Genomic DNA, 18,444 nt, shown 5'->3' with positions numbered 1-18,444 from the left:
AAGTAACTAACTGAAGCATTGTTGATATTCGGAGCTATTGTCAGTGGTTTTCAAACTTGAGCGGGTTCAGAATCAGCTGGGAGGCTTGTTAAAATACAGACTCCTAGGCCTGTCCTAGAGGGTCTGATTCAATAGGTATGAATTTGCAGTTCCAAGGATTTCCCAAGTGAAGCTGCCGGTCTAGGGACCACACGCTGAGGGCCACTGCTATCTATGACGGAGGCTGAGTCTCACAGTGAATGATGGGAGGGAGGGATACTGTCTCTACTGCATGCTCCATGCACTTTCCTCCCTCTTCCCCAAAAAGATGTTTTTAGTTCTCTTATTTTTCTTGAGACTGAGGAGACACAGTCAAAGACTTTATTTAGAAGTCACTTGGATGAGTTCTCTTTCTCCTTCAGTGTGATTTTGTTACTCATTCGAAGTATAGCTGGGCTCTCTTTACTTTCAGTTTCAAGGTTTTCCACCTCATTTATTTGCTTGTTTGAATATGTAGAATTCTGAAAGTCAAACTATACACAAAGATGTGAGGTGTCCCTCATTTCCCTATTCCCTCCATGCATCACCACCTCCTTCCCTCTTTGGGAGCCAATTCCATTAGTGTTGGTTTGCCTTTCCCATGTCTATATTTGTAAAGATAAGCAGGTGGACATTTACATTTGTACATTTTCTTCTTCCCATTTCTTTCTTACACAAAAGGTAGCAAGTTTTTTGGGTTTTTTTACTTAGTTATATATATCCTGGAGATCACTCCATATCAATTCAAAGATATCTCCCTCTTTATTTTTACATCTGCATCATACTCCATGGACTAATACAATGTAGTCTAGCCATAAGTTGTTGATAATATTTTGCAATGACAAATAATGCAGCATTAAAAAAACTTTGAGCCTTGTATTATTGGAGGTTTACCTTCCAGTAAATTCCTAGAAATAAGACTGCGGGGTCAAACGGTAAATGGCATGTGATCCTGGTAGATTTGCCACATGTTCCCTCATAGCAGCTGGATCTTTTCCCATCACCACCGGCTTCTCCAACAGCTAAAAGATGGCACCCATGCCTAAGCTTTCCGTGCTTGTCACTAACTTTCTAACTTAGTGAAATTATGTTTTGGTTAAGGAGAAAGTGCTAAAGAGAGATTAATCCTAATAGTTATATCCCTTCTTTTTTCCCCTATAGATTAAAATATTTTCAAAGCAGCGCAGGCACAGTGGAGCTGAAATATTTATCACGCTAACATTCTGTTTTGTAACTACATGTTCATTAATTCTATGTATAGGAGGAGGTCAGAGATCGTTGCCAGACCTTTTAAACGTCTGCACATGATATACTCATTCTTTATTCTTTATTTTTATTTATTTATCTCGTGGTTTGAGTAAATCTCTAAGTGGTGCCCCACACCTCCCACCCCAAGAGATAAAACATGACAAAGTACTTCCCAATTCCTTCTACGTCTGTAACTCTCTTTAGTTTTCACATGTGAGTGATTCAGTGATTGGGTTTGGAATTCATGAGCCACAGCAAATTTCCCTCACATTCCTGCAGACTTAGCTCTGCTGTTTCTGCTTAGGGAAGTCATCTGAGCCTGCCTGCCTGCCATTTTCTTAACCTTTCTAGATAGCCTGATTTCTTTCTCTCTGGATCTCTGAGATAAAAACTTAAATTACATTTTAATTTTAGAAAATTTGTGTCTGTTTAAATACTTGCTTTATTTTATTAATTTTTCCAACACATAATGAGAAGCTTTTTCCTACCTGAAAACCAAGGCTTTCATTCTCTTAAAAAATTTTCCTTTCCGTAAGTTGAGATTCTGTTTTCTCTGTGCTCTATGCATTACCTTTATATATTCATATATATTTTCATAGAGCATATATTTTCATACATATTTTTATCTCTTAGTCCTCTTCCTTGGCATTCTGCAGTAATTTTTCAAGTTTACCCACCTGTTTAATTTGCTTGTCTTAGTCCTTTAATATTGCTGACATTGTTACAAACTGTGCTGTGTCATTTGTGGGTTTCCTTTATTTTTCTACCTCTAGCATCTCATCTGACCTTTCACCTCATTTTATAGAGCTCTTGTTTCTTTCATTTAATTGAAAACAATGCAAGGTGACCTTTTTCATAATGACTTCTGTTTCCTTCATTAAAGCTACACACACACACATCCTTACTCTATATTTTGAGTCCTATTTTCTCCTTCTTTTAAGTTGCAGGATACGTCTATGTTCCTATGTTGTTTGTTTAATGTTATTTATTCTTAAATTTAAGCAAAGGGTCATCCCATGAAGATCTTTGTCCCAAGTCACCATGATCTTGAACACCTTCACAGCCCACAAATACACAAACATTTTCATCTCATCTCATAAGCTAGAGAGCTGGTTACTGTAAGTGTAAAACTACACTCGGGGTTCCTGCAGCCTGAAGGGCCTTATCCTTCACAATCCTCCTTCAGAGAACATTTTTCTGCTTGTTGGTCCTTCTGGAGCCTGCTGTTTCCCTCACCCCTGGACCACAGTGTGGCTCTGTCTAGCATTCCTTCTAGAGAGCCTGCCTGGGGCTCCCTGGTGAAGGACCTCTGTATCATGAGACACCCAGCACAGCCAGGCTTTCTGCTGGGGGTGAGCATGCCTGCCCTGGCTTTGGACCCTCCAGATGTTTGTCTGCCTCACCAAAGCACTTCCAACAACTGGGTGACTTCTTCCACAGACTCCAGATTCTGGGGTGTTAGCATTCTTCTGCAGGCTACACTGGGCTGATCTCCTGCCCCACAGTAGTATTTTCTTAGGAAGAGGGTCTATGAAGTAACCATTTTTTCTCCAATCAATAGTAGATCATGTAGAACTTAATCAAACTTTGGTGGCTTCATTGGTTTGTAGCTAATACATAATTCCCACTAGTATTATCTTACTTTGGCCACGTCTCATTTAGTTGGTTGCCATTGTCACATCGCCATCATTCCCACAAGCTTCTTCTAAGTATTTGGTACCCAGCCCTCTAATAGCTGTCACATGCTGGACCTCTAAACAACACCTTCTCCAATCCGTTGCCATGGTTTTCCCTCATAGGTTCAACGCCACCTTTCCAAACTCTTTGACAATATGGCCAGGATGCAGTTCCAGCTGGACGCCAGTGAGCAGCCAACCAAGATAAGTCTCGGCATGTACAGCAAGGAGGAGGAGTACGTGGCCTTCAGCGAGCCCTGCAGTTGCAGTGGGCAGGTGCTGTGAAAGTCCTTTCTCTCAAGTATCCGCCTTCAGATACAGTCAGCACTGACCTTCGGCATGGCCTTTGACCTTAGGCCAGAGTTGCTTTCTGTGTCCCATTGAACCCACAGCTTCCACTTCCGTTGACTTGATCCAACCCTGGAGCAGCCTCTCATGCCTGCTTTCCTCTCTCTGGGGAGGACGTGTGTCAGTGTTCATGTATCTGCCTTAACCAAAGACCTGTGCAGAGAGGAAGGAAATGCACGTAAACAGCTCCCTGAGTTGACGAGAAAAGGTTTACAATGGTTAGCAGTACCGGAGACTTTGACGTGACATCCCCTGGAGCACCCCACAGGGAACCAGGAACACGGACATCTGCCCCAGGAGAAAACACCCCTTAAAATCAACCATTTTCCTGAGATGTCACTTCTCTGTTCAAATGCACCCCAGAGTCATTCCCTCCTGCAGAGCCAAGAACTCTGACTCCAGATCTGTTTATAATTCAAGAAACATAGCCCAGCCAGTGTTGCTCAGTGGATTGAGCTTCATCCCATGCACCAAGAGGTCACCTTGATTCCTGGTCAGAGCATATGCCAGGAATCCAGGCTTGATCCCTAGTAGGGGTGAGCAGGAGGCAGCTGACAGGTGTTTCTCATAGATGTTTCTGTCTCTCTCTCCCTCCCCCTTTTATTCTCTAAAAAAATCAATAACAACATTTTTTAAGAAAGAAACAAAAAGCATGGGACAGTTTCTGCTTCAACCTCTTTACCATCCCTCACCATTACCACTAGATATAAGCCCTCTTCATTCATTACCCTGAAATACCCAAGTACAGTAACAGCTGGAGAAAATATCTTTTGTAGAGTTTCACCTTCATCCACATGTGTCTTGGAAAGCAATTCCAATACTGAAAATAATCAGACTGCTTTATGAGAGGAACCCTAGGGTTTGGTTCAGAATGTACCCTTTTTGTAGACTGAGAAAGCATTTAGTTTGAAAAATATAACCCCGGTTCACATCTCCATTTTCATGGGCATAGTCATGAGAATCCACTGACTTATTTACACCTACCTCAACCCAGATTTCCTTTATGAACCCTGGATGGCAGTCCGCCCCCCAACAAATCCCCTTAGCCTGCCACTCTGTCCTGTGTGTTCAGTGGGAACATCCCCCGCAGTTAGTTGAGCCTGGTGCTCACCTATAACCTGGGTTAAACAAATGAGCCGTCATCTCCTGTGCCTGTGGCAGCCATTGGAGTTGTCCTCAGGGCTTGGCTGCACTGTCTTCACTCCCTCAGGCTAAGAGGAAAGACACGTGTATTACTCATCATATCTTCTCAGAAACCGGGGGCTAAGCCAGAGGTCTTCTTTCAGGTGGAAACATGGTTGAACCACGTGCTTGTTCACATGAAGGCCACCGTGAGGCATGAGATGACCGATGGTGTGACTGCCTATGAGGAAAAGCCCAGGGAGCAGTGGCTCTTTGACTATCCAGCTCAGGTACATCCTAACCAGACCTTCATGGGCCCCGGCTCCACTGGGCTCTCTTTCCCAGGGACCTTGGTCAGCCTTCAGGGGTGACCAGACATCAGACTCACTATTGGCTTCACAGTCAGGAGAAGCTGGTCTGTGAGGTGTCAGCAAAAGGGAGTAAGAGAATTGTCAGCCGTGACCTAATTAATCCAAAACCTGGGGAAAGGAAAGGTTGTTGTTTTTGCCCTCACTGGCTGCAGTAGGGAGAAAATGTAAACAGGTCGACTGGTTGACCCAGACCGCTTTGTGCCAAGCTCACTGCTGAGTCCGGGAGACACCAGAAGGGACCAGGACCCTGAACCTGCCCTGCTGGAGTTCACAGACTGCGTTTCTTACAGATGAGCCTGGAGTGGTGACCAAAGGGGCTCGGGGAACTAAGGGGCATAGGGCCAGTGGGGCCTGGGGACCACCTCCCTGAGAATATGCTGTTCAAGCCGAGGTTTGAAATAGGAGTTTATGAGGTAATGATGGAGGGGAAGAGCAGCCAAGCATGAGGGAAAGCCTGTGTAAGGTCTCAGCAGCAAGGGGAGCATAGTGTATCTAAGGAATTTGGAGGAACTGGGTGTGGTTGAAGCAAGAGTAAGCAGTGGCGGGAACAAAAGGCAGCAGAATAATTCTGGAGAGGAAACGAAACTAGTTCTTATAGGCCATGTTACGGAGTCTGACTTGATTCTAAGTCATGTCTGAATCCTTTAGTGGGTTGGTTCTCAGGAGGATAATAACAGGGAAAACTAATGAGAATTTTTTTAATGACTCTGGCTGCAGTCTACCCCTCCTCCTTTCCCCTATTGGTAGCATAATACTAGTGTTGGTATATTTGGGATTGTAAGTATTTGCTGGTAATTGCAGTCATAGGAGTAGGTGAGGTTGCTCTTGGAAGATATGTAGATTGAAATGAGAATATAGAACAAACCGATGAGCATCACTCAGAGGCTGGGTAGGCAGGGAGGAGCCAGTAAAGCAGAATGAGAAATGGTACCTTTTTAGGTAGAAGAAAAACCAGGGAATAGCACCTATGGAAACCAAAAAAGAAACTTGATAGCAGGCCAGAGGTCAATTATGTCATGTACTCCTAAGAGACCAAGCAAAATAAAGAGGCTGAGGAATGTCTGTGAACTTGGGGAGGCCATTTCAGTGGAGTGCAGGGGGCTGAGAAGTGAGAAAAGGGTGGGGAAATGTTGGCAGCAATTGTGACAGTGAGAAGAGAAGGGACATAGGTTGGTACTGCATGAGGGAAGAGGTATTTTTAACAGTACAGTTGCTGCATCACATTCAAACCATACCAACAAGATGCCAATGCAGGAGGAACTCCTGTAACAAGACCCAATGTCCAAATCCAAAGGCAAAGCAGATAAACTAGGGAGTGGTGCCTTTACTGCAGCAGGAATCTCTGTTTCACAAAGTGGGTGACTCCCATCAGGATTCTTTGTTTACCTGAATCAGAATTTGGAGGCAGGGAAGCTTGCTGCCTGCTGCTATTGTAACATATCTTCCAACCATGTCTCCCAAAGCAAATGATCCTACAGGTGATCAGTGTATCTAACTTCTCCACCATGAAGAATCAAAATCATTGTTTTTCATATCAGTTTTCCCAATAAACAGAAGAAATGTTCATTTGAATTCCTTTTCCCATTTATTTATTTTGAATTTCTGAAAAATGCAAATCATGTTATCACATTGAATTTTGGTATAATTCACCTTGACCTTCAAGAGTAGGCTTTCAACACTATAAGCTTTAAGAAATAAAAAATGTAGTGAAAGTATTACATATAAGCAAGATACACCACAAGTGATCAGCAATGGCTCACTAAACTGAAATACTCGGACCCCAAGAGGATTCAGGAAAGACTGAGTGTGTTTGAGATTTCAATCAACATATTGTTATTCTCCCAAGCACAGGATGGATGCTGCAAAACTGAATGATCAGTAGAGTGATTTCTGAAAGCCACTGAGAATGACTAGAGTAAGTCTTTGGTTGTTCTTAACCAAATGGTATACTTTTTAAGAGCAGAAAGTACTTGCCCCACTACGTTGCAATCACTTCACATCACCAAGGATTCACAGGCATGGCTCACTTAATCCATGCTGGCAGAGAGAGTGGGAAGGGGCTATGCCACTCACACAGTCACATTCTGAGTCCCTTGGTGTGATGAGTGGACTGGTTTTGGAGACAGGCCTGGTTAATGGCTTTGCTGAGTACCTCTTGTTGCCACAGGTGGCCCTGACCTGCACCCAGATCTGGTGGACCACAGAGGTGGGCATGGCATTTGCCAGGCTGGAGGAAGGCTATGAGAGTGCCATGAAAGACTATTACAAGAAGCAAGTGGCCCAGCTCAAAGCCCTCATCACCATGCTGATTGGCCAGCTCTCCAAGGGGGACCGACAGAAGGTCATGACCATATGCACCATAGATGTGCATGCCCGGGACGTGGTGGCCAAGATGATTGCTCAGAAGGTGAGTACCAAACACGCAGGAGACCCCCTCTCTGTGGGAACACGAATATTGGAGTTAGGAAGAGGCTCACATACAGGCAAAGCATGGGGGCCAGACTGCACTGGCCATAGAGCTGGGAACGGATCAGGGTGTCTGCTCCGGCCTTCAAAACCCCCATAGAAACAGGTAATCAGAGCAGCTCATGCCTTCTGAGCTGTGGCAGGCTCAGTGTGCTGTGCTCTTAACTAGAAGACAACACCCAAGTCATCCAGAGCCTGTGTGTCCTGTGGCTAAGGGCCACCTGCTACCTGCTGGGCACTGATTCACCCAGCTGCTCTGCCACTCTGCCTTTAGGTGGACAGTGCCCAGGCCTTTCTCTGGCTGTCCCAGCTGCGGCATCGTTGGGATGATGAGGCCAAACACTGCTTTGCCAACATCTGTGATGCCCAGTTTCTATATTCCTATGAGTACCTGGGAAATACACCTCGCCTTGTGATCACACCTTTGACAGACAGGTGAGTGCTGGCATCAGCCACTGACAGAAACCTGCTCTCTGGCTCATGCATCCAGTGGCCATCCAGAATCAAGGCTGCTGTCACTCGGGTTCACAGAGTTCTAGGGGGAGGGCTTGATGAACACAACAGATGTAAAGTAAAACCAAAAGAACAAACCACAAAGCAAACCAATGAGACATGACTTTTTGAGGAATTACTGGGCAGTCATATACACCTGCATTCTAACACCAGCTCTAACCCATGCCAGCTGTGTGACCATGAGAAACTTGATCTCATTTTTGGTTTCCTCATCTGTGAAATGGAGGTAGTAACTCACACCTCACGGGTTTTGTAAAGATAAAAGACATCAATGCTTGTAAGAAGCTTAGTGTGTGTAAATGCTCAGTAAATGATCCCTATGATTATTTTCTTATCAATCAATCCGCACATTTATTCAGCACCTCTCACTCTGGGAATACAAAGATGAAAGCAAGGTAGTTCCTACTGTTAGGATCTTAAGATTTTTTAGGGAACTGTATTCTCTGTCATTTATATTAATTCATTTATGAATTCACGCCAGACAGTGAGCTAGTCACTGGGAATGACTAAAACATTTCTTGCCCTTAAACTCCAATTCCAGTGAGGGAAATAGGACATATGTAGATAATAATTTAAATAGCACAAGGGGAAAACGTGTAAGGCCATAGTACCAAGGAGGGCTCAAAGCTGTATGCTACAGATTTCCAAGCAAGGGACTTAGCAGTGTAAGCCCTCCTAACACAGGCGGGGGTCCCACCCACTGTGGGAAGAGGAGGACTGGTAACACTTCAGGGAAGAGATCTTATCTGGTCTGACCTACCCCTGAAGGATGTGTAGGATTCCAATAGGGTTTCAGTGGGTTGTAGAATGGCTGTTACGGTATCATGAAATTGTACAGAAATCTGTGCTGGTGTCATTTTTTCTAATGAGAGAATCTGTAATATTCAATAATGGTTCAAGTGGTCTGGGATCCCCAAAAGTTAAAGAACTACTAATAAGAATTCTAGAAAATGATGCCCTAACTGGTTTGGCTCAGTGGATAGAGCATCAGCCTGCGGACTGAAAGGTCCCAGGTTTGATTCCGGTCAAGGGCATGTACCTTGGTTGCGGGCATATCCCCAGTAGGAGGTGTGCAGGAGGCAGCTAATAGATGTTTCTCTCTCATCGATGTTTCTAACTCTCTATCCCTCTCCCTTCCTCTCTGTAAAAAATCAATAAAATATATTTTTTAAAAAAGAATTCTAGGAAATGAAATTCTGTGGGCAGAGTCATGGAAATGGGGAAACTCCAGACATGCTCCTGGAAGTCGATTCTTGAATTTTGGAGAGGTAGTTGTTCATGAGGCTGGGAAAACGGGTAAAAGTCAGACTATAAATTAAGAAGAAGAAGACATTTTTATTCAGTAAGTACTGATAAACTGTTGAAAAATTTTCATCAGAGGAATAAAATGATGAAAACTGTATTTTATGAAGATTTATTTGACAGCAGAACATGGGCAAAGGAGAGAAAGGACAGGGGAATAAGGTCATGGTCCCTATGAGAAATAATATTTTAATTCTGCCAAGATTTCTGCAAATTCTAAGAGCTAGTGCCCTTTCCCCTTATAATTCCATCAAACATTGAATCTCTTCTTCTCCATCGAAAATTTTGAAGGATAAAATGGCCAAATAGAATCTGTGTCATCTTTTACTTAATTTTCGCTCTGCCTATTTTCAGTGTTATTGCATGTACCCTGGTTAAATTCTCAAATATACTTCCAAACAATGTTTAGTTAAATTGCAATCACTGTGCTCCTGGAATAGGATGTGGGAAATGCAGAGGAGTTGAAAATCCAAACATCATCCACAAAGTAAGATCTCATGGTTTCTCTCCCACCCCCATGCTTTTCACTTTGTAGTTCATTTTCCCTGCTATTCTGGAAAGACCTTCCATCCAGAATCCCACCTAGACCAATCCCCACTTCCTCCATCCTCGGGACCCCTGTAGAAGTCACACCACTCTCATCACTCCCCACTGCACTTGGACTAAAACCTGAGTTCCTCATGGGACCTAGTAATTCCTACCAACCACCCTGAGGCCTGGTGCTAACCTGCCTGTTCCTTGATCCCTTTAAGTTCATTCCAACTTAGAGCCTTTTGCATGAGGAGTCCCCTCTGCCTGGAATGTCCTTCTCTTCCACTGTCACCTTCTCACCCTTTAGTTCTACTCTCAGTTCTGAGGAGACTCTTTCTAACAGACACTCTCTCTCTGCGCACACACGTGTACACACACACACACACACACACACACACACACACACAGCAATGACCCTGATGGCTCACTCTGCTTGTCTTCTTCCTGACCTTGCCCACGTTCTGAAATGACCTTGCTCACTTGCTTGCTGGCTGCATTCCCTTTTGGAATGTGAGCTCTGTGATCAGGAACCTCTGTGTTTTGTTTGTTGCTATGTCACCAGCACCCAGTAGATGCTGAATAAATACCACTCAGATAAACGAATGGTGGCTGAATGTTGAAGTATAAGAATGGGCAGAATCCGGAAGGGGAGGTTGACTCAGAGGAGGCACAGGAGTCTGTCTGCGTCTCTGCTGCTGAAGGACACAGGGCAATGAGGTCATACGAGAAGTGATATTTCTGTCTTCTGCTCTTAGCTGGGGACCACCCTCCTCCCTGCCCCAACTTAGGCTACAAGGCAGACACCGTCTGTTCAGAGGGAGATGCAGATTTCTCTGCAGCAGGGATGGCAAAAGCAGTAGCAGCGTGGGGAGGGGAGGTTGGCATCTTCAAGGTTTGATGTGGGCTGCATCCGTTGAGGGTTAAAGGAGAAGCTTTCTCACCTGCATCTTCACTCGGAGTGGCCCCTCTCATGTTCCTTTGACTTTCTAGCGACTCTCAGCAAGACACCTCCCCTAAACAAGGAGGAAATCCGATACAGAATGCTCTGTGACAGTATTATTTTGATATATTTGCCTGGCCTGAATCATGATCTAATAGAACATCACTTGGAACAGAACAATGAAGCTCTCCTCTATCTGAGCAATTTAATCAGAATCTGTCTGTGATGACATTGATGTTGATTTGCTCACTGCTCCACACCCAGGACCCAGCACCATGCCTGGCACATAGTAGGCACGCATGGAATACTCCTGATCTGGATGCAGTGAAATGATTGCTGAGACTTTCAGGTGTGCCCCGCTTCACCATACCATTCAGAATATTGCCTTCCCCTCCATTGACATATCAGACATTATCGCTCCAAGTGATAAAAAGTACAAGACTTTCTTTTCCCGGGAGCTTCATGCCTGCCAACGAGTTGAAGAAGATAATTACCTCTTTTGGACTTAGGAGTCTCTAGAACTCTAATGCTAAATGCCTTGTAGAGGGAAAGGCGAGGGCTTTGGCAATGAATTGTTTCTAAAGCAGGAAATTATCACCTCTTCTATGAAATAATGCAAATAAGAACTTGAAAGGAAGATTTGCTGCAAACAATGGTGCGTACCATATAGACCTTGACCTTGTTTTGCACATTAGACGCTTTTCTGACAAAGTAGGATGTTGTGAATATTTACATGGCAAATTCCATTTTCTCAATGACTTCCATTATTATCTCAAGAAAGGTTTTGCACAGAAAAAAAAAATTGGCCTTAACACAGAAAATCACATTTTAAAAAGCATCCAGCTTTTGCTGGTGTGTAGCTTAAGTACATTTAATTCTCTCCTGCCAGAGGAATTAATCAAATGGACAGTTGATCCATGCAACCTTTGCACATTCATTAAACGCACACCCGCATTACAGCGCGTCCCACTGACTATGCCTGTTCTTTGGAATTTCCCACCGCCTGGATGGGACTGGAATGTATAAGCAGGCACGTGGGCTCAGTGCTGTCGCAGGGCCCTGGCACGATGCTAAGTGGAACTAAATGGAAATGCTTTTTCAGGCTGAACAAAAGCGATTCTCGTAAGTTGCGTCTTAACCTTCGGATGGTCCTCCCTTTTGTCCCCCTCACCTTCACACACAAACGCCCCTTCAGCCCTGGGCTGTGTTAAGTAATGTTTTAATCAACCACTTACCAATTTTGAGCACCTCTTCATTTCTCAGCAACCACTGCAAGTAGGTGAGATGTCATTGTTGCAAGAGTCTTTGAAGGTGATTTCCTGGGCAAGGGCACTAGCAAAAGTCATACACTTTTTTTAAAAAGTTTTTTATCTGAGATTTTTATGGAAAAACTTAGTAATCTGTAAACAAAGAAAACAAGTCACCCGGGGTAACCATTGTTAATATTGCTTCTACATGTAGACTTTGAAAAAATGAAATGGCAGTCAAATGCTGTGTATAAAATGTCATAGATCGCTCTTTTTATATAGTTCTATAGTGTGTGCTTATTCTCTAAATAGTCTTCTAAAACATTCTAATAGCTGCATTCCCTTCGACTTACAAGTATCTCGTAATTTATCTAACATTATGGGATATTTAAGTTATATCTAAGCTTTTACTGTTAAAATTAAGACTGTCTGAACTCACTTTTACATGAATTTTTATTACATTTCTCATTAATTCACCAGGAAAGATTCCAAGAAGCAGGGTAATTGGATGACACATACTTTCAAATTATTCCTGAAAAAAATGTTGCTCTCACTCTTGCTAGTTTATGAGAGTGTTCATCTCACAGAATTCTTGACAGCGTTAAGTATTATTGTTAAAATATTATTAATCTTATGTCTCATTTGAAGTTGGGTGATCTTAATTACTCACAGGCCTGAGCATTTTTATGTATTTATTGGCTATTATATTTTCCTCTCATGTGAATTATTTGTTACTGTCATTGCCCATTTTTTTTACTTTTATACTTATAAAGCCCCAGCCCATTTTAAGATCAGTTTAATATTCACCTTATTTTATCATAGTTTCTTTTATTTTACTTTTTCCTTTAACCTCGTATAATTCTTTGGTGAACTTTTTGTCAATTGAATAAAGTGAGCATTTTCATTGAAACATTTTTAGTTACATTTTGGCCAGGTGGTTCAGTGGGATGGAGCATCATCCCATACACCAAAAGGATTTGGGTTCTATTCCTGGTCAGGGCAAATACCTAGGTTGCAGGTTCTATCCCTGGTCAAGGCATGTGTGGGAGGCACCCAATCAATGTCTCTCTCTCTCTTTCTCAAAACCAATTTAAAAAAACATATCCTTGGGTGAGGATCTAAAACAACAACAAAACAAAACAAAAACAGTAACAAGTGATAGAAGTCAAGCTCAACTAACTTAAACAGAAAGTGGCCTTTTATCTCACCTACCTGGGAAATGAGTCCAGCTTGCTGTAGTGTAACCATCTCCCCGGCCTTGATAGGGTTTGCATTCTCCGATCATGGCTTCACTTTCTTCTGAGTACTGACTTCTCTCTCCCACAGATTCTCTTTGTATGGCTAGAAAGATGTTCTCCATGCCTACACCTTATGACTTTGTTGTTGTTGTTTTGTTTGTTTTTTCCATTGATTTTTTAAAATTGTTTTTATTGCTTAAAGTATTACAAAGAGTATTATATATGTCTCCTTTTTTTCTCCCCTTGACCCTCCCCTAGCCTCCCATGCCCCCCAGTGTCTTGTGTCCATTGGTTATGCTCGTATGCATGCATACAAGTCCTTTGGTTGATCTCTTACTCCCCCTCCTGCCCCCCAACCCTCCCCGGCCTTCCCGCTGTAGTTTGATAGTCTGTTTGATGCTGCTCTGCCTCTGTATCTATTTTTGCTCATCAGTTTATAATGGTCTTAATTATCCATAAATGAGTGAGATCGTGTGGTATTTTTCTTTCATTGACTGGCTTATTTCACTAAGCATAATGTTCTCCAGTTCCATCCATGCTGTCGCAAATGGTAAGAATTCCTTCTTTTTTACAGCAGCATAGTATTCCATCGTGTAGATGTACCATAGTTTTCTAATCCATTCATCTGCTGATGGGCACTTAGGCTGTTTCCAGATCTTATCTATGGTGAATTGTGCTGCTATGAACATAGGGGTGCATATATCCTTTCTGATTGGTGTTTCTGATTTCTTGGGATATATTCCTAGTAATGGGATCACTGGGTCAAATGGGAGTTCCATTTTTAACTTTTTGAGGAAACTCCACACTGTCTTCCATAGTGGATGACTTTGGATTCAGACCCTCTCTTGCCCAGCACTGTACATCAGATTCCTTGAAGGGACTCTGATTGGTTCTGTTTCAATCATGTGCTCATCTCTAATGACCAGTGAGATCAGTATTTTGCCCAAACTTGTGCCTACCCCTGGGAGGATGGGAAATACTTTGATTGGCAGCCCCATCAGAATTCATGGTGTAGTGGAGATGACTTCCGAAAGTGTGGAATCCTGAGCAAGGAAAACCCACAGAAACTATCTCAGGGAGCATATGGTTTGATTTTTTTTTCGTTTGTTTTTAAGTAATGAGTAATGAGTAATAAGCCCTTTTCCTTTTTGCTTTGTGATGTTTGCTCTACCATATTCAAAGTTCTGAGTCTATGAAACTACCTCAAAATAGCTATTTTGTTTCATCAGTGTGTCAATTTATCTAGCAGCCATACTATTTAAGGCTTGTAACTTTTCACGAATGGTGATTTTTTATAGTAAAGGTCTACATCAAGCATGTAAAACTCGAAAGCTAACACGGGCCAAATAAACAAGGCATGCGGCCCGTGGGCCGCGAGTTTGACATGCTTGGTCTACATCATGTATCTTCATTGACTATTTTTGTTTAGCTTTTCTGTTTCCTCTTAATTTCATTATAGCTTTAACTTTCTTTACACTTGTGTAAAAATTAATTTTTGTAAATGTGTCTTCTGTTCTCCTACACTGTATTAATACTTGTAAGAATTTCACTCTTGATTTCTCTTGAGTTTCCTGTCACCTCTAGAATTTCTAATTTTATGTGAGACGTAAACATCAGATGAAGCAGAGCTATAACTACTCCAGTTCCGTTACCAAGTATGTTATCTCTTTTGCAACAGAGATCATATGTCATTCATTGCTCTCAGTTCTTTTGTCATGTTCTGAGAAAGACATTTACCAACCGGTGTAGGGCATAAGGAATAGATTCTAAAATTGGGGGCATTTATGCTGAAGACAGACAATTTTCAAAATTGTAAAGTTAAAATGTTATAGGGACAGATTTGGCGGATGCTGAGGATGTTCTCCTACGAATGATGTTTCTCACACTGAGCTTAAAACCTGTGAAAAGCCCGAGGTCTCCTTCCCGTGAACCGTCTAACCACAGCTCCCCGGTTCTGTACATGTGCAAGTGCTGGGAGACTAATCTGCATTCGCTTTTCTTACATTTTACTTTGTTGGGTCCACCTCATCATTTTCAATTATTAAAATTATTTAGAATTTTTAAGCCCCTGAGTGTGTGGTAATTGTTTACATAGCAGTGGAAAATGGATACAAGCCAATTAGGATTCCACCACCTCTAAGATTAGCCAGACCACATTTCTGGGATGGCCACAGCTATTCATAATGGAAATCAGGATATAGTATCTTTGATATTTTCTTTAATCTGTCAAATGACTATCAAAAAAGGAAAAGCTATGTTTTACATATTTGTTATCCTAAAAAATAATACTTTGAGAGTGAATCGGCTTTCTACCTTTCTTATCTCTTCTTTCACCTCATGCTCATAAGAGCCTGATGGGGCAGATAAGAGCAAAGCCAATAGAAGTCATTTGCCTAAAGAAAACAAGAGACTTCAGCTCAGTACTAGCAAGTCTTGTCAAACAACTAAAGTTGACCCAGTGTGAAAGGAGCTGCCTTCTGAAATAAGAAGTTATGCCTTGCTGGGAGGAAAAGCTACAGGACCCTATGATGTATTTGAAGGCTTTAATGGGAGAGTCCTGGCATGGGGAAAGAGCCAAACCTCTGCCCGGGTCTGTGTGGCTCAGTTGGTTGAGCGTCATCCATGTACCCAGAGGTTGCCAGTTCGATTCCTGCTCAAGGCACATGCCCAGGTTACCAGTTTGATCCCCGATAGAGGGCATGCAGGAGGCAGCCAATCGATGTTTCTCTCTCCCTCAACCTTCCTCTCTCTCTAAAGTCAATAAAAAAAGAGCCCGGCCGGTGTAGCTCAGTGGTTGACCATTGACCTATATGACCAGGAGGTCATGGTTTGATTCCTGGTCAGGGCATATGCCTGGGCTTCGGGCTCAATCCCCAATGTGGGTTGATCCCCAGTGTGGGGTATACAGGATGCAGGCAGGTCAATCATTGGTATTTCTATCTCTCTCTCTCTCCTTCTCCCTTCCTCTCTGAAATCAATAAAAATATATTTTAAAAAATAAAATAAAATAAATAAGAAAACATGTTAAATAATAAATTTAGAAAAAGGAAAATGAGCCAAACCTCTGAGGTCTCTTCCAGCACCAAAGGGTCCGTGTTCCCAATAAACAGCTAACTGAATTGACCCATGTTAGGTTAGTTCAGTGGTTCTCAACCTTGGCTACACATTAGAGTCACCTGGGAATCTTTTTAAAATCCTGATTTCTGGGCCTCATCCTCCGGAAATTCTGTTTCTTTGTTATGGGGTGGGGCCACAACATTAGTAACAAAGAAACAGAATTTCCAGAGGTTGGGGCCCAGAAATCAGGATTTTAAAAAGATTCCCAGGTGATTCTAATGTGCAGCCAAGGTTGAGAACCACTGGGTTAGTTGGTTAGACAAGTGCTCATCTTAAAGGATTACTTGCCATTCTCACAATTGCTATTGTTTTTGATGCAGCAAATTTATCCAAATTGCTTTGTACGTAGAAAATACTGTGTAATGGACCCCAATCACACATTTTTAAGGCCTCCCAGCTCTCTCACTAGGACCTGACTGGGCGCTACTCGTCGGCACCCGTGGCCCTGGCAATCACCCACGCCCCCGTGTTCCACAGGTGCTACATCACCCTCACCCAGTCTCTGCACCTGACCATGAGTGGGGCTCCAGCAGGACCTGCAGGCACAGGCAAGACGGAGACAACCAAGGACCTGGGTCGCGCGCTGGGCATCATGGTCTACGTGTTTAACTGCTCAGAGCAAATGGACTACAAGGTACAGGCCTGGCTTTGGGAGGGACTAGGAATGGGGCAGTGGCCCAAACCAGGGACCCCTTATCCATGCCACCCTGGCCAGCTCAGAGCCCCGACACGGAGAGCTCTACTCCCTCCTCCACGGAAGACCTCAGGGCTTTGGTCCTGGAGCTTGCTTATTTTTTATTTTTAATATATTATTGATTTCAGAGAGGAAGGGAGAGGGAGAGAGAGATAGAAACATCAGTGATGAGAATCATTGATTGGCTGCCTCCTGCATGCCCCCTACTGGGGATTGAGCCCTCAACCCGGGCATGTGCCCTTGACCAGAATTGAACCTGGGACCCTTCAGTTCACAGGCCGACGCTCTATCCACTGAGCCAAACCAGCTAGGACAGTCTTGGAGCTCATTGACCTTGTAAACCTCACACATGGAATCTGCTTCCTCTGAGGAGGTTTGCAACCACAGACGGTTTTCTTGCTTCACCTTTGGAGTTTTCCTATCATCATCTGTAAAATGAAGGATCCGAATATATATCCAAAGGTCTAAATTTCCTGTTTGACCTAGAACCACAGAAAGGCTAGTAAGCAGCTCATATAAAGTCTTATTAAAATAAAAATAACATAAAAATCATATTTGTGCTCCTCTGTAAAAATGGTCATTTCCCCCAGAATATCCACAAGAGCAAAATATTCTGTAAGGGCAGGTGTGACTTCTGAAGACAGACTAGATTAACCCCTCCCTACTCCTAGCAAGAGATGCCCACACAAGGCAAGTGCAAGGCTAATGTTCTTCACTTAGGCACTTGCCACTCCAGGCTCTGTGACACGGAGCCAAGCAGAGGACCCATTAGGGAACTGTTAGCCAGCAACCTCTCCTCCTTATGTAGATTCCTTTTTAAAAACTCGAATAATACGCTGCCTTGCTGTCTCATTGTTTTTATAACAGGGTAGCATGTAAATAAATTTAGAGTAGAAAAATAAAACAAATGCATTAAGAATAGATTAAATATTTATGTGCAAAAATCATGTGTATTGATTACAAAATAAATTGAATTTAAAACCAATTTTAGAGACGGCAAGATAATACTTTCAGTTACCCCGTTTAGATGCTTTAAATGCAGTTCACCTCTGGTAACTTTAGTGATCTCTCCTGTATATGAAATTTTGCTCTGCAGAGCATTGTAGAATCTATAGCACCGTGTTTTCTCATAGCAAGCAAACAAAATAGGATGCAGACCCAGATAACTGTCTTCCTTAGTCTACACACTCTGAATTTTAACATGGTTGCTTTTATTGATTAAACACTTTAAGATAATGTTTCCTTTGAAGTCAGGCTGGAAGACGAGAGATTTTTCTCCCCTTTAATGAAATTAGCTCGCCTTAAAGATTATTTTAAGTTTTTAGATTCTTCCATAGTTGAGCAATGTTGCTGAAATAAGTGTGCTCTCCCAGGAGGAACATTCTGGAGGACACACTCATTTAGATGTGAAGACCTGGCATGTTGATTAAAGAAAGTCAGCGATGTCTTCTGTCACGCCAGGTCTAGCAAACGGGAACAGCTGAGTTGGCCCACAGCCAGGGGTCACTAAGGCCATTTAACCGAATCCCTTTAAAACTTTTACTTAATCCTGACCCACTGATTCCTCTAAGGCAGCGGTTCTCAACCTGTGGGTCGCCAACCTGTGGGTTGAG

General features: G+C 42.8%; 1 protein-coding gene across 1 annotated transcript in view; it reads left to right on the top strand.

Moving 5' to 3' along the window:
• The window catches only part of DNAH9 (dynein axonemal heavy chain 9), a 343,788-nt gene that overhangs the window by 93,440 nt on the left and 231,904 nt on the right, over positions 1-18,444 (top strand). The window contains exons 23-27 of the mRNA XM_059668596.1: positions 3,066-3,218; positions 4,577-4,702; positions 6,951-7,190; positions 7,524-7,684; positions 16,615-16,771. Of these exons, the coding sequence (XP_059524579.1) occupies positions 3,066-3,218; positions 4,577-4,702; positions 6,951-7,190; positions 7,524-7,684; positions 16,615-16,771 (837 nt within the window). The remainder of the gene's footprint in view (positions 1-3,065; positions 3,219-4,576; positions 4,703-6,950; positions 7,191-7,523; positions 7,685-16,614; positions 16,772-18,444) is intronic.

Source organism: Myotis daubentonii, chromosome 16 (assembly GCF_963259705.1).
Source record: "Myotis daubentonii chromosome 16, mMyoDau2.1, whole genome shotgun sequence".
Classification (NCBI taxonomy): domain Eukaryota; kingdom Metazoa; phylum Chordata; class Mammalia; order Chiroptera; family Vespertilionidae; genus Myotis; species Myotis daubentonii.
The sequence above is the reverse complement of the archived record's forward strand: the minus strand, read 5'-3'. Positions and strand labels throughout refer to the sequence as shown.